This window comes from Tamandua tetradactyla, chromosome 13 (assembly GCF_023851605.1).
Source record: "Tamandua tetradactyla isolate mTamTet1 chromosome 13, mTamTet1.pri, whole genome shotgun sequence".
NCBI classification, from domain to species: Eukaryota; Metazoa; Chordata; class Mammalia; order Pilosa; family Myrmecophagidae; genus Tamandua; species Tamandua tetradactyla.
Window position 1 is genome coordinate 90670532 of NC_135339.1, and position 14392 is coordinate 90684923.

The window sequence follows — 14392 nt, forward strand, 5'->3', positions numbered from 1 at the left end:
CCAAGGAGGCAGTCTCGGAGTCCCTCCAAAGACAGCGAGTCTCTGACACCTGTGAGCACGCCCCCCCACACACCTGCCTTTAATGGCCCTAGTTCCCTGTACTCACTAAGTCGCCATGAACTGTCTCCCAACCTCCTTCCTACTCTGTTACATTGTTTTACAAGTTGAAGTAGGATGGCTGTGTCCATTGAGTTGACTGTGGCTTCATATGGCCCAGAGTAATTAACACACACATGAAATCTTAAAAGATGGAAACTGTGCTAAATGAAAATACAGACAATTCCTAGGCTTTGGGTAATGTACCACCTAAGAATAAACTCAATGAGATGCATTCTAAACGCATAGTCATACTGATTAATCAGCTGGGGAAAATATATCTTATTAAGAATTAACTCTACATTGATCATTTCTCCTGGACCAGGTGCGGTAACACCTGAATTCCAGCACTGGAATCTGCAACATCAGGAGCTATTATCAACAGCCAAATATCGTTTACAGGGCCAAACTCCGGAGGGCAGCCGAGAGGCGGCTGCCTAGGGGCGGAACCCTCACCCTCGCCTTGTTGCCATGCAGCGGGAGGAAGCAACCCGTGGGCGTAGGGGCGGGGCCTCGGACCCAAAGTGCTTGGGGCCTGGAAGTGGGGCAGCCCCGCCGCCCCCGCAGACGCGGAGGTGAGCCTCGGCGAAGGCCTCGGGTTCCCTGCTGTGTGCGCTTCTTCCCGAGCCCAGCTGGGCGCTCGGTCCGGGAGGACCCGGCGGGCGGGCATCCCAGGGCAGGGGGCGCAGGGCCCTCGGAGTCCCGGGGCTGCGGTGCTCGTGGACCTCTTAGATGCGGAGAACCCCGGGGTAGACAGGTGTCCTCGACGCGCAGCAGCAAGCCCGCGGCTTACATGTGGTGCGCACGGTTACACACGGTACACCCGGTTACGCGGCTCCACTGATGACGTGTGCACAACCGCCTTCCAACGGTGCATCCCGTTAAGGGATGAGGACGCCACGGACTGGACGGTCCACGCAGGTGACCAGTGGCCCTGTAGGCGGCCCAAACGCTGTTTCATGAATCCAGTTATTTGTTCATTAATCTTTCCTGAGCACCTACTCAGTGTTGGGGCACAGGAATGGAAGTCCCCGCCTTTCGCCCGGGACGCTAATGAGGCGCAGCCCGGCGAGTGCTGCAGTTTAAGGACTGCCCTGGAAACTCGGCTCCATTCTGCCCAAGTGTCTCGGAGCCTCGCATGCCTCCCTCTGCCTGGACACCAAGGCGAGTGAGCTGTCTGGGTTGGCAGCACATACAGAGCTGCTGGGAGACTTCGGCATGTCCTGTGCTACTCCACTGGGGGAAACTCTTGGAAACCTGCTCCTGGTCTCTCCCAGGCCTGGTCCCATGCGCCTTTTCCCTCGTGGCTGCACCTGTTCGTGGGAGTAACTAACCAGGAATATACAACTTCAGAGTCCACAGTCCTTCTAGTGAGTCATTATCAAGTTTTAGGGTGGTCTGGGACCCCTGGCACTGGTTTAAAACAGTGAAAATAATGGGAAAAAAAATTTAAAAAGAACACTGAGAACTAAGAAGGGAACATAGCTAACAAGTGTCTCTTGTGTAAAGCTATTTTTTTTTGTATCAAGTACACCTGCATGAGCTCATTTCTTAAAATCATCCTGAGAGGTACTATTATTATTTCCACTTTACAGATAAGTGTGAAACAGAAGGGAGGTAGTCAGAATTCAGACAAAGGCAGTCTAATCCCAGAGCCTGCCTTCAGTCACCACACTTCATGGTTCAAGTCAGTTCAAGCCACAGAATTAAAAAGGAAAAACACAAGACAGGAAAAATGTGAACTAGATATTGAGTCAAAAGTCAAGCCAAGAACATGTAAAACCAAACTAAAATCAGAAACCGAGATGAAACCTAGTGTGTCAAAACAAACCTCTCTAATCCCAATAATTTGAATTACTGAATAACTTAAAATTGTTAAGTCAAATAAACTAGGCAGGCCCCACGGTATTATAATGAATGTACAATAGGGTTTTCTCGTGGAGGTCTCTGGGCCTGGAAAGGGGAACCCAACATGCTTGAGCTGGAGCAGCACAATGTGAAAAAGGGAGTGTGGGTGTGTCGGGCTGCACTGCCTTCACTTCCAAACAGCACCCCAGCGGCAGAGCCGGTCAGGAACACAGGCGAGGGTTTGGTGCAGGACCGCGGCACCTGGGGCAGGCACATTTATCATCTTCTTTTATAAAACAGCTTCTCCCTAAAGTAAATTTCAGTGACATTATCTAACTTCCCAATTTTATCTCCATAATTACAGAAAGCTAAATGGCACAAGAGTTTATAGACATTTGCTAAAGACAAATTTATTGAAGATTTACATGGAATACAGAAGGGATTATACCATGCCACATAACATTTCCTATAGAATTTACTTTCAATCTTATTGTAAAAAATTATGCTATGGGGATACTAATACTTAACACTAAGCTAGTTGTGTTTTTTCCTCTTCCGCTTCTTAGCTAAACATCTTCGATGTCTTTTCCAGTTTTCCTCTTTTTGGTTTGAATGCTATTCTTTTCCTGTTTGGAAAGAAAAATATCTTGTCAGTAATTTATAAAGAACCATTTTTTTTGGTCATCAACCCTACTCTGCAAAACAAAACAAATTCTTACCAGATGTCATGCAGATCTTTAGGTCTAGAAAACTGATTTTGAGGTTGGAAATGAGTTTTAAGATAATCCTGTTACTTTTTTGTGGTTAACTGCTTTTACTGTTTAGCTTTTAAAACTTAAAATTTTTGTACTTTCAAAGAAAAGTTTGTAATCTGTCTTTTTCAATACAAAAGGGAAAAAATCTGTACCCATTTATACTTCTTTTTACACTAATTAAAAATACCACTTGGATCCAATAGGAAGCTCTTGATTTTCAGCTGCTTCAGGGGGGGATAGAGAAAAACACCCTCATGCAATGGGGGTAAATAAATGTTCTTACTCAGAAGTGATGGACCGAATCGTGTCCCCCACAAGGACATGCTCAGGTCCCAACCCTGGATCCTGTGGGTGTGGCCCCATTTGTAAATAGGACCTTTTAAAATATTTTAATTAAGGTCAGACCAAACTGAATCAGGGTGGGCCCTAATCCAATATTATTGGAAGAAATTTGGACACGGTAAAAAAAAAAAAAAAACCACTTGGAAAAAAGTGGACTTAGATGTACAGAATATAATCAGGACTAAATCTTTTGGGTCTTGTAAATCAAACTACCTCTATGAAGGCCAGTCAGTGCCTCTACCGTAGTGCAGAGACAGCCTTAAGGAGCCTCTAAGCAGGACAGGCTCCTCTGAGCAGCTGGAGGTGCAGGGGCTCCTGGTTGAGTTCACTTTCCCAAGGCCTTTATGTAACAAACCCTTTCCTTTTGATCTTTCTTGGCTGAACTCTAATCTGCATAATATACCCAGGGCTTCCTTACTTGGCAGACTCATCCATTTAAAGCATTAAAATCTGAAAAGAAAAAGATGACTCCTGGCTTTTCAAACTGGGATCCCAAAGCCTTAGCGTGTGTGCTTTAGTACTAGAAAGCTCCTCAAGTGTCTGCTCTCACACTTTAGTTTCCTGAAAGAGCTAATTGTGATGTCAGGTATACTTTCAGAAGCAGTCAAACTAACAACTCTATCAAGTGACCACTGACAAGTGAGGGGAGAGAGTTAGAAAACAAAAGACAAGAATTAAAGACGTCTAAGATTTCATTTGTACGCAGTGCTCTGAAATCCCTCAATGGGTCTGAAGACTTCACTGTATCAGCCCAAACGTTCCCAGAACACCAGGAAGAGGTCAAATGACTGGCTGAACACTCATCCAGAAGGCTGTAAAGTCTAGTCAGACAGTAACGCTACGAGCAAATAGCTGAGGGGGTGGGATCCTCTGTGCTGCAGACCAAGCAGCGCCAGGGCTTGGCTCCCCGACTCTATCAGGCTGGTTGGGGACAGAGGTGAGATTTTGGATGGAAGTGTATGTCACTGTTGTCTCACTAGGCCTAGGCAAAAGAATATGTCTCTTCTGCTTGCCATGGGTGACCATTCAGACAGCCATCTGCAAAGCCAGCCCTTCCACCCGGTGCCTGAGCATGGTCCCATCACATGACGCTCTCCCAGCCTCAACTCACACAACACGTGTGAAGTAGTATTTCATCGAGCCAATGTTTTCATTTTGTCATCAATACCAAGATAGGTAAATCTTAATGTCAGTCAATTTTTACTAATTCTGCTCCTTGCCTTTCATTATCAGGCTGGTTCTTAATCTCTGGAGGCCGAGGAGGCACCACTTTGAAGATGATGAAGTTATAAATCTTTTCCTGGAAAAATACATTTTATATATGCAGCTTCTGGAAAAGCCTATCAGTGGACATCAGGTTAAGAACCAAGCACCAGAGAAAACTACGGTTCTGTGTTTTAAGAAAGGATCCCCAGGCATGAACTCTCTGGGCTACAGCTGAGCCCAGACCATGCTAACTTATGCTTTCAGTGCCTAATTGTTGTCCCTAGGAATCATCTAAAGAGTATTTGCTTTTACTAATTCTTAAATTTCACTTGGGCTAAAGCACTATTTTCCAAACTATCAATTTTGTAAATATTTAGAATTTTATTTAAAAATGGAACACATGGGGTGAACTATATGTTCCCATCAGGGAACTATAGGGGAACTATATGCTCCCATCAGGCCCTCTGCATTTCTTTGGTCCCTGTGATCATGTCTGGCCATTGTTACTGCTACTGCCGGCCAGACCCTGGTTCTTTCACTTCTGACATTTGTCTGGGAATTGATGGCCTCCTCCCACCAGGAGATAACAGGAGGCAGCTCCTGCCCACCGCCTGTAACGCAGTCCTCCTTCCAAGCACGCTGCCTGCCTGTACTGCACGCCAGGATGGCTGTGAAGCACTGGCTCTTCTCATTCTAGAGAGTTAGCACTAGTCTGGATGACTGGAGTTGCCAGAATTCTGGTATCCGAAGAGATTATTGCTACATTCGGTTCATTTGCTGAACTCAGAAAATTGTAATTATAGGCCCACATTTTGTGTACTAAGAAGCAAATTTATACCACTCATGAAAAGATTAACTGTTCAACCTATTTGTAAAATAGCTAAATCAAGTATTCCCCAGAACACTGAATTTAATCATGCATTATGGATTTATTCAAATGATAGACAATTCATGTGCTCCTAAATTTGACATTACTTTAACAGCAGTTAAAGTTCCTTGGCTCAATACTCTTTTGTTGGGGGTGGTGGGCGGAGGGGGAGTGGATACAAGCACTTCCTACTGCACAAGAACTTACGGAGTTCCATTTGTTTTATGGACACCCCCAACTTTTAATTTAGCTTTCAAAAGGAAATCCTTTGTAAACCAGACATAATAACTTTTCTCTTTCAGTAAGTTTAGGTCAACTAGTATGGGGGTATATCATAAGCAGTTGAAATGTAATAACTAAGTTAATTCCTAGTTCTTTCTAAATTAAGTATTCATTTTATGGATTTGCTATTTTAAGTGAAATTCCCAAAACAGATACATTTAAAATAGCTACGAAGACAAAATGTATGATGAGAATATAACAACAAATTCTGCACTCATCCAGAAAGCAGTAAGCTGCTGACCTGTTTTGGGCTTGGGGCCACTGCCTCCACCGCAACACCGCGCTTAGCGCTCCGCGTAGCTCTCTGGCTGTGCCTTGGTCCTTTAGGTGAAGTGTCAACTTTAGAGACCAGGGAGTTTTTTAAAGTGATCCCTTTGTTTGCCGTCTCTGTGACTGAGACTTTAACTTTTCTAGATCTCAGACACAGCTGATTTATTGTTGCCTCTGGGTCTTCTGGCTTTGTTGCCCAAATTTTCTTCACTGGATTTTCTTTGGCTTCCCCCATCTGTATTATTTCTGAAGGCAGTGTGGCTGCATTTGTTTTTCTAAATCTAGAGGGTCGGAGTCCTACAGCATTTTCTTTCTCCCAAGAGGGGTGCTCTGCTCTATCACGTAGAGACTCCTGCACCTTTGCAGTGAGATGGTGCCTACTTCTGTTGCTGGACCTTAGACGCACTTCTTTGTTGGCTGCTGTGCCCTGCTGCTCCTGGCTTTTCCCAGGACACTCTGCCATCTCCTCCACATGCGGTGTTTCTGTTATGCTAGATATGCTCAAAAGTCCCTCAGAGTCTGTGCTTGCTTTGCTTTTAGCTCTCATAGACCTACCATCTTGAGTTTGAGCTTTGTGCTTTGCCCGCCTTCTCTCTTTATCACTGTCTTCTATGGGTGTTTTTTCAAAAATAATGGGCAGAGAATTGGAATGCTGCACTTCTCCCTCAAGAAATTTAGTTTGGTATCTTGTCCTTACTGATGTTGCCTCTGGTTTCGTCGCTCTTTCCTTGGGCCTGTCTAGGGTTTTCCTAGCAGGCTTTTCAAATTCCTCAAAGCCTGTCACCTCGGATGTACTAAAGGATGACTGGGGGTCTGGACATGTTTGCCCAGTTCCAGATCTTGAGGATCTAACCTTCTTCTCTTTTAGGTTTTCCTCTGGTTTCTCCTCATCCTTGCTCACAGGCATTCTATTTGTCGTACCAGATAAAAGATCAGTAGGAAAGACCTTACTTGAGCCTCTAAACCTCAAAGATGACCCTGGAGTTTCACGTGCTGTATCTTTGACATTCCTACGGGTTTTCCTTATGGGCTCTTCAACTTCTTCTGTAGGTGGGATCTTAGTAATAACAGGTAGACATGGAAATACCTCTGAATTTATATAGTTTTTACTCCTGCTTCTAGAAGTTCTTGAAGTCGTGGTGCCCTGAGTTCTTACTGCACTGGTTAAGACTTTAACTGCAGAACTGTCAATTTTATCTTCTGCCTCTTCATCAGCTACCTTTGTTTCATTGGAGGGAGGATTAGAACCTTCCAACTTCATGCCTTTTTTACTTTGCCTTCTAGAAGAGAATACTTTGTCTTGATTTATTTCCATGCCTTCTAAGTTCTTCTCCTGTACATTATTCATAAACATTACAGTTTTGGGGTGAGTTTTCTCTTCATAATTAGCTTTGATTCTTTTAGATCTTAAAAACATCTCTTCATTTATAGATTTAACTTTTTCTTGCAAACTCTTCATTAGTTTGTCATTGTTCTCTGTTATACTAGCCAAACAGCCAGATTCCTGAAGATGTATACCATGCTTACTTTTGCCCCTAGATCTTAGCGTCACTGTCTTTTCTTTCATCACTCCATCTTCTGAGTTCTCCTCTTGGAAGTGCTTAGTAGTCTTTTCACTTTTATTTATTTCAATCTTTTCTGACACAAGTAACTGAGGCTCCTGCAGTTCTGCATCAGTTTTGTATCTGGGTTTAGAACGTAGGGACATTCCCTGACTCGGTTTCTTGTGTAAATGAAGCTCAGCTTTGACATTTGTCTTGGCCAACATATGCTCTGCTTGACTGGGCAAATGTTCAGATTCTGGTGATTTTCTGGCACTTTTTTTCCTGAGGACATATCTTGCCCTTTGACTCACAGTTCTGCTTTGCAATTTCTCTGGCAATAAATCTTCAGATTTGGAGGCACCAGTTTTGGATTCTGTTGAACACAGAGGGACATGTAAATATTTATAGAATCAATTTCAAACAAAGCATCATAGAAGTACAGGAACTTCCTTTTCATTTCAGTTACTTTTTACACTAATATGAAATCCCTGGCAGCCTGTGCTGACACAGGTGTACAGGAGAAAGGAGCAACATGATACAATAGTAGTCTATCCTTTGGACTTTTTAGCAATTCCTAAAAAATAATTGTTCCAGTTTTATCCAAACCACTAAATGTAGTAAGTGTTGCAAAGAATCCATGTCCACAAAGGTTTCCACTCACCACTGTTAGGTGGATTATGAGAGGAGTTTCTGTGAGAGAGCTCCCCGGGCCTATCCTAAGGAGAAAAGAAGACATCCATAATGAGTAGAACGTAGCTCAGGGCTCAACATAGACAACAATCAAATGCAAACCCAAAGGGGGAATTCATTTGAAAACTTTACATTGATTTATTTTCTAAGATGCCTCTAATTTAAAATTTTCAAGGTAATGCCTTCCTATTCTGTTCCTGTGGAGAAATGATCATCTTCACTCATCAGTCAAAAACAGTATAGTTTAGGATACTCTTTAATCATAATGCCTGAATGCAATGTTAAACTAATCTGATTACAACACTTTACATTATAGTAAAGTGTCTGATTTTATACAGAGCAAATGCATTCCTAATCCTTTAATAATGACTTCTGAAACTGAACAGGAAAAACCTCAATTTTGTGGAATTCTGCCAAATTTCTCTCAAAGCTGTAGTCTTTCCATAAACACTCCTGACAGTCAAGTTCTCCTCAAAGAGCCCACTCCCTATTTGTACTGCCCTGATCTGTGCAATTCATGACCTTGATTATCCATTTCTACCCAGTAGGCCTGGCAGTAGTGACTAGACAACCCAGAATTACTGATTTGCCCGCCCCTTCTTGAACAACTTCTCACACATCTGAAGACAAACAAAATCCATCCACTTCCAAGAAACTCCTCTTAAAATGTATAATCATTTGGCTAATTCTTTTTCTCAAGGAGTCTGCTCACTCCATAAAGCCCGACCTGAGTGCTCCCCAAGGCCTGCGATCATTCAGTGTCACAGACCCCTTTGAGAAAAGACATCCAATTAAGTCACCTACTTAAAAGTAGCTATCCTGAAACTGAGAGCATACGTTCCAATTAACACCGAATCATCACTTTATGATCACTGAGTGTGCTTACCTGATTTTTGTTTCCAAGATCAAACATTTCCTGAAGCCCCGTATAGTCAATTTCCAAACAGGGTGTTTTTTGTTTGGGTTCTGCCATTAACCTCTGTATGCCCAAGAAACCTTCAATCGTACTTTTCCTTTTCTTCACTGGTTTCAGTGATTCACTGGTAATTTTTGGCTCAGGGTGTTCTTTTGATGTTCCCAAAGGTCCTGTCAGGTCATCCACCACATTTTGTTTTGATTGGAAAGCATGGATGCTCTGGGGATACTCTACAGTTGCTCCCATGCCCTGGGTTTCTTGAGTAGTATTTTTCACATCTGTTATTTCAGGAGTTTTAGGCAATGGTATTTCCTGTAGTTTCTCTATGTTTGAATCAGTGCCAAGTCTTTCCTTTGCATAAGTTTTCAGGACTGTGGGTATACCTGAAGCATCTTCTACTGCCTTACTTGGAGTTGTCATAGGTAATGTTAAGTCTTCTGTGGAATATACCTTGGTAGGAGTTTTCATAAACCTCTTCACGCTTGTCAGGTTTTCTATGGATTCCCATCTCCGCTTTGGAGTTCCTGTGAGGCTACTGACCCTTGTCAGTCCTTCTGTTTGATTTCCCTTTGCTTCAGGAGATTGCTGTGGTCTCTTGAGGCCAGACAGGACTGGTACTAGTTCTGTTTTTCTCAAAGAAGTTCTCAGAAGTTTACTGATGTCTATCAGATCTTCAGCTGACTCACCTTTTTCCCTGGAAGCTCTCTTGAGTTTGCTGATTGTCCTATCTCCTGGGTCTACCGTTTGTTGCAGAGTTTCTGACCCCTCAGGTCCAGCTAGGCTGCCCGCTGGATCTGCCTTTTCTTCAGGTGTCCTAAACAGTATCTGGAGGCCAGTTAGGTTTTCGCTTTTTCCGCGTTTCCTCCTGGGAGACAGGGAATTTTTGCTGCTTTCATTATCTGGACACATCGTTTGTTTTGGAGTTTGCAGGTCTTCTACCGCGGAGCCTGTGTTTTCTTTGGGCGTGGCCAGCAGCCTTCCGAGTACTGCTAGATGTTCCACTGGCTCCTGCTTGGGCTGCGGAGTGTTCCTCGCCCTTCTGTTGGTGCTGTCCCTGTTAATGGGCTCCTCTGGTTCCTTTGATGCTTGTAGCAACATTTTGACACCTGTCAGATCTCCTGCAGATTCTGGCTTTACTCTAGGTGTTCTCAGCAGTCTCTTTAGCCCTGTTTGACTTTCTACTGGTTCTGGTTCATGCTTCGGCGTGTAGTTCAGCTTCCTCTGGACTTGGTCACTGCTCATGGGTTCCTCGGATTGTTTTGGTGCTTGTGGGGATGCTGTCGCACCATCCAAATCCCCTGTAGTTTCCAGTGTTACTATCGGTGTTCCAAGCACCTTTGTGAGGATTCGTGGAGTGTCCGCTGGACCCTCTTTGTGCTTTAGAGATGTCCTCAGGTCTCCCACAGGCTCTGGTTTGATTTTAGGTGTTCGGAGCCATTTCTTAAAGTCCATTGGAGATCCTGCCGATTCTCGCTTCTGCTTTGGAGTGTCCCTAAACTTTCTGGGGTTTTGTTCCTCTGGTGGTTTTGAGGCTGGTAGGGACTCTCCGATATGTGCCAGCTCTTGCACAGGGTCTGTTTTTCCTTCAGATGTCCTCACCAGTCTTCTGAGGAGTACTGGATGCTCTCCCAGCCCTTGCTGGTGCTTTGGAGTGCTCCTCAGCCTCCTGTGGACACTGTCACCACCTGCCGGCTGCGCTGCTGCTGGCGGAGTTTGTGGGTGGCCTTCAGCAATCACCAGACCTTCCACAGGGTGAGACTTTTCCTTAGGCGACTTCAGCAGTCTCCTGCTGTCTGTTAGATTTCCTTCTGGTTCTCTTTTCTGTTCTGGGGTTTTCTTAACTGTTTTGAGGCCTTTATTATCACTTATTGGTTCTTTTGCCTCTTCTGCTGTTTCCATAAGCTTTCTGAATGCCAATGATTTTTCTACTAATTTCCCCTTCTCAGGTGTCTTGAACAGTCTCTCAAGGCCTGTTGGGGTGTCTATGGGTTCTGCTTTCTGCTGTGGAGACTTATAAGGGTCTTTAGTGACTCCATCATACTTTATTGTTCCCTCTGTTTGCTCTGGTGTTTGAAGGACCTCTCTGGTAGGTGTGTGGTCTTCCACAGGCTCTACCTTGGTCTCAGGAGTGCTCTCCAGTCTGTGAGTGCCTGCTGAACTTCGTACTGGCTCTACTTTGCTCTGCCTTGGAGTTTTCTGAAGCTTTATGTCAACATCATCATGGGTTATTAGTTCTGCTGGTTGTTTAGGCATTCCCATAGACTCTTCTATTTGTTCTGTCTTTTTACTGGATGTCGGCAGCCTCTGCACAGGGATTGAGTCTTCAGGTACACATTTCTGCTCCAAAGTTCTTCTCGATCTTGTGACAACCACTGCCTTTTCAGAACTGTCTTTTGATTCAGCGTTTTTCTTGGATGTTTCGCCGGGTCTTTCACTTTTTTTTATCTCTCCCTCAAGATGCCATTCCTTGGCTGGTGTCTTCCTTGGAGTCTTAATCCCTACGTTAAACTCAGCAATGTCTTTTTCATTATTCATCTCTATACGTATCACCTGAATGTTTCCAAGCTCTGCAGACCTTCTAAACCTATCTGCACTCAAGACCTTCAGAGGCTCTGTCTCAGATTCTGGAGTTTTCACCTCAATACTTGTCATGGTATGGGCCTCAGGAATTTTCATTAATGAGCTTGCAGAACTCTTATCAGATGGCTCTTGTGCGACATTCTGAGTACTGGGAAGCAGATTCTCTTCTATAAGAAACAAAAATATATGCAATAAGTATATTCTGTTCACTTTGTGCTGACTTAGTGTATTTTCTCATAAAATACTGAGTAAAAGCATCAATCACCTTCATTATTTGACAGACTAAGCACATCAGGCTACTTATATAGCCTTAAAACTGTTTTATGTATGAGCCGTGCACACTTTAATGTTCTCTGGTGATGTGTAGAATACTTAACTGAAAGTTAGAATCTTTAGTGATTGCATAAGGGAAAAAGGTCACAGTAAAAAAGTATGCATCCAAAGTCCTGAAGAGGGGGCTTTCTAAAAACTGACATCTGTATCTCAACAAATTCAAACATTTTTCTTCAAATATAAGAAAAATAACTATTTCCTCTGTTGAAACTTCCAATGTATAACATGGCTCATATTTAGTATACTTAAGATCTGTTACATAGGCAATAGCTAACTTTTAACCACAAGAATTGCATTCAGTGTAGCAAGCCATGACGGAGCACAGAAACCAGTCCCAAGTGAGAGGAAGGCAGATTCATATCTCCTTTCTTCTACTACCAGTGGGGCATGCTGTCAGCAAGATGAGCAGGAATAATTGCAGGGTATACAAAAGATTATTCTTCCATAGGTATGCCTGAGAGTTACTGCTGGGGTGCTCTTTTGTTGCTCAGATGTGGCCTCACTCTAAGCCCAACTCTGAAAGTGAAATCACTGCCCTCTCCCCTACTTGGGACATGACATCCAGCGGGGAAAGAACCCCTGGATCCATGAGAGATGATTCCCAGAGATGAGTCCAGCCCTGGCACCATGGGATCAATGATGCCATCCTGACCAAAAGTGAGCAAAGTGTGACAAATAAGGTATCAGTGGCTAAGAGAGTTCAAATAGCATCAAGAAGCTACTTGGGAGGTCACTCTTACGCAATCTTCAGTTAGATATAGCTATCTATCATAACTTGACAAACCCCAACCAAACTATTCCAGCCAATCCTAAAGAACACCTAGGGCAATATATAAGATTCTACAAAAGTTCCATGCACTAGGGTAAATTTCCAGAAACTTAGAACCTCCAGATAGGTCCTTGGACCAGATAAGTCTTAAAACCTAGAGGGCCCAGCCTCTCTAGAACATAATCAATCTAGTTGCAACTCTCTACCCTGTATTATTGCCACCCCCTTCCAAAATAAGAAAGTTAACATGGGCATAATTCAATACCCTTAAAGAGTGGGAGAAGATCCAAGGTGAAGGTGGAGTTATTCAGAGAAGGTAGGGTTTAACAAATAAGTATGATTGCTGAATCATTATATTGATATTTCTTTCAATCTCTAGTACCTTAGAGCAACTAGAAGTAAAAACCTAAAATTGTGGAATTGTAACCCATACCCAACTCTGAAATCTGTTCTACAACTAATTGTTGTTCTGAGCTGTGAGATTTATTGCTTTTTATATATATATATAAATTTTCACAAAAAAGAGAAAGTCAATTGTGATAATAAAAAATTATTCCTTCTAGCCTCCAAATGTTCTGGAGCAGCTAAAAGAAAAATCTGAGATGATGGTATAGTAACTCATGACCAAATCTGGGATCTATCCTGTAACTGCTTCTTGAAGAGTACTCTGAACATTATTGCTTTTTTCTTTCTTTGCTTTGTATATGTTATATTATACAATAAAAAAAAGTTAAAAAAAATTATTCTTCTCTTTTGTAATTTGCACTGACTCTGAGTACTTCATATATAAAAGTATGATGAGAAATCATTATACTATTCTGCTGTTATCCCTTCTACTTAAATAAAGAAGCCAAAAGTATACACAAGTAGTGTAACTTATTAACCAAGTATTTATGTTTGCCAACAAATGCCATGCCAGTTCAACTGATGAACAGAGCAGAGAAACTGGAAATGGTATATTAACAGGACATCTGTTGTAAAGAAACAATAGCATTCACAAGCTCCTATCCAAAAGCATCATAGTGCTAGAAAAAAAATTAAGCCAACCAAAATTTTCTGAAGTGCACAGCAGAGGTTCTTCTCCTGAATTAGTTACTTGAAATTCTTCCTCAAGCAAAATCTTGGAATTTGCAACAGTGTCAGGATTTATGTTTATCTCTTGAGGTTTCTCTTTAGCTGGAGTTTTAAACATTTCTGTTAGTCCTGTTATAAGAAAATATTCAGAGAGCAATTAGTATATTACTTATACATATGCAAACAACCATCCCAGTCCTCACAGCAACCTAAATGGTGGGAAATAAACAGATCACTCTCTAGCACTCCTGGCAGATAGGGCCTGAGCCCATTAATATTGAACTCTAATATTAAAAAGAGACTAAAGAGAAAGTATATGCATACACATTTTCTTTCTCTTTCCTTTTTAGAAAGGAAATCAAATGAAGGAAGCAAAATCTTTAGTCTTCCAAACTAGTATCAAAACTCAGGTACCATACCTCTCAGCCAACACAGCAAGCAAACTTACTGCCCTACTCCTCTCTACATGGGACATGACTCCCAGGCGTTTAAACCTCGCTGGCAACATGGGACAGAAATCCTAGAATGAGCTGGGACTCAGCATCAAGGGATTGAGGAAACCTTCTTGATGAAAGGGGAAAAAAGAAATGAGACAAAATAGTGTCAGTGGCTGAGAGATTTCAGAGTCGAGGGGTTATCCTGGAGGTTATTCTTAGGCATTATATAGATATCCCCTTTTCAGTTTAAGGTGTATTAGAGAGGACAGAGGGAAGTGCCTGAAATGGCAGTGCTGTGTTCCAGTAGCCATGTTTCTTGAAGATAATTGTATGATATAGCTTTCACAATGTGACTGTGTGATTGTGAAAATCTTGTGTCTGA

General features: G+C 42.7%; 1 protein-coding gene across 1 annotated transcript in view; it reads right to left on the reverse strand.

Moving 5' to 3' along the window:
• Positions 1–2317: 2317 nt before the first annotated feature.
• MKI67 (marker of proliferation Ki-67) overlaps positions 2318–14392 on the reverse strand; it is a 28164-nt gene continuing 16089 nt past the window's right edge. The window contains exons 12-16 of the mRNA XM_077126410.1: positions 13547–13702; positions 8788–11564; positions 7873–7927; positions 5639–7584; positions 2318–2570 (exon numbers count right to left, since the gene is read on the reverse strand). Of these exons, the coding sequence (XP_076982525.1) occupies positions 2511–2570; positions 5639–7584; positions 7873–7927; positions 8788–11564; positions 13547–13702 (4994 nt within the window). The 3' untranslated portion in view covers positions 2318–2510. The remainder of the gene's footprint in view (positions 2571–5638; positions 7585–7872; positions 7928–8787; positions 11565–13546; positions 13703–14392) is intronic.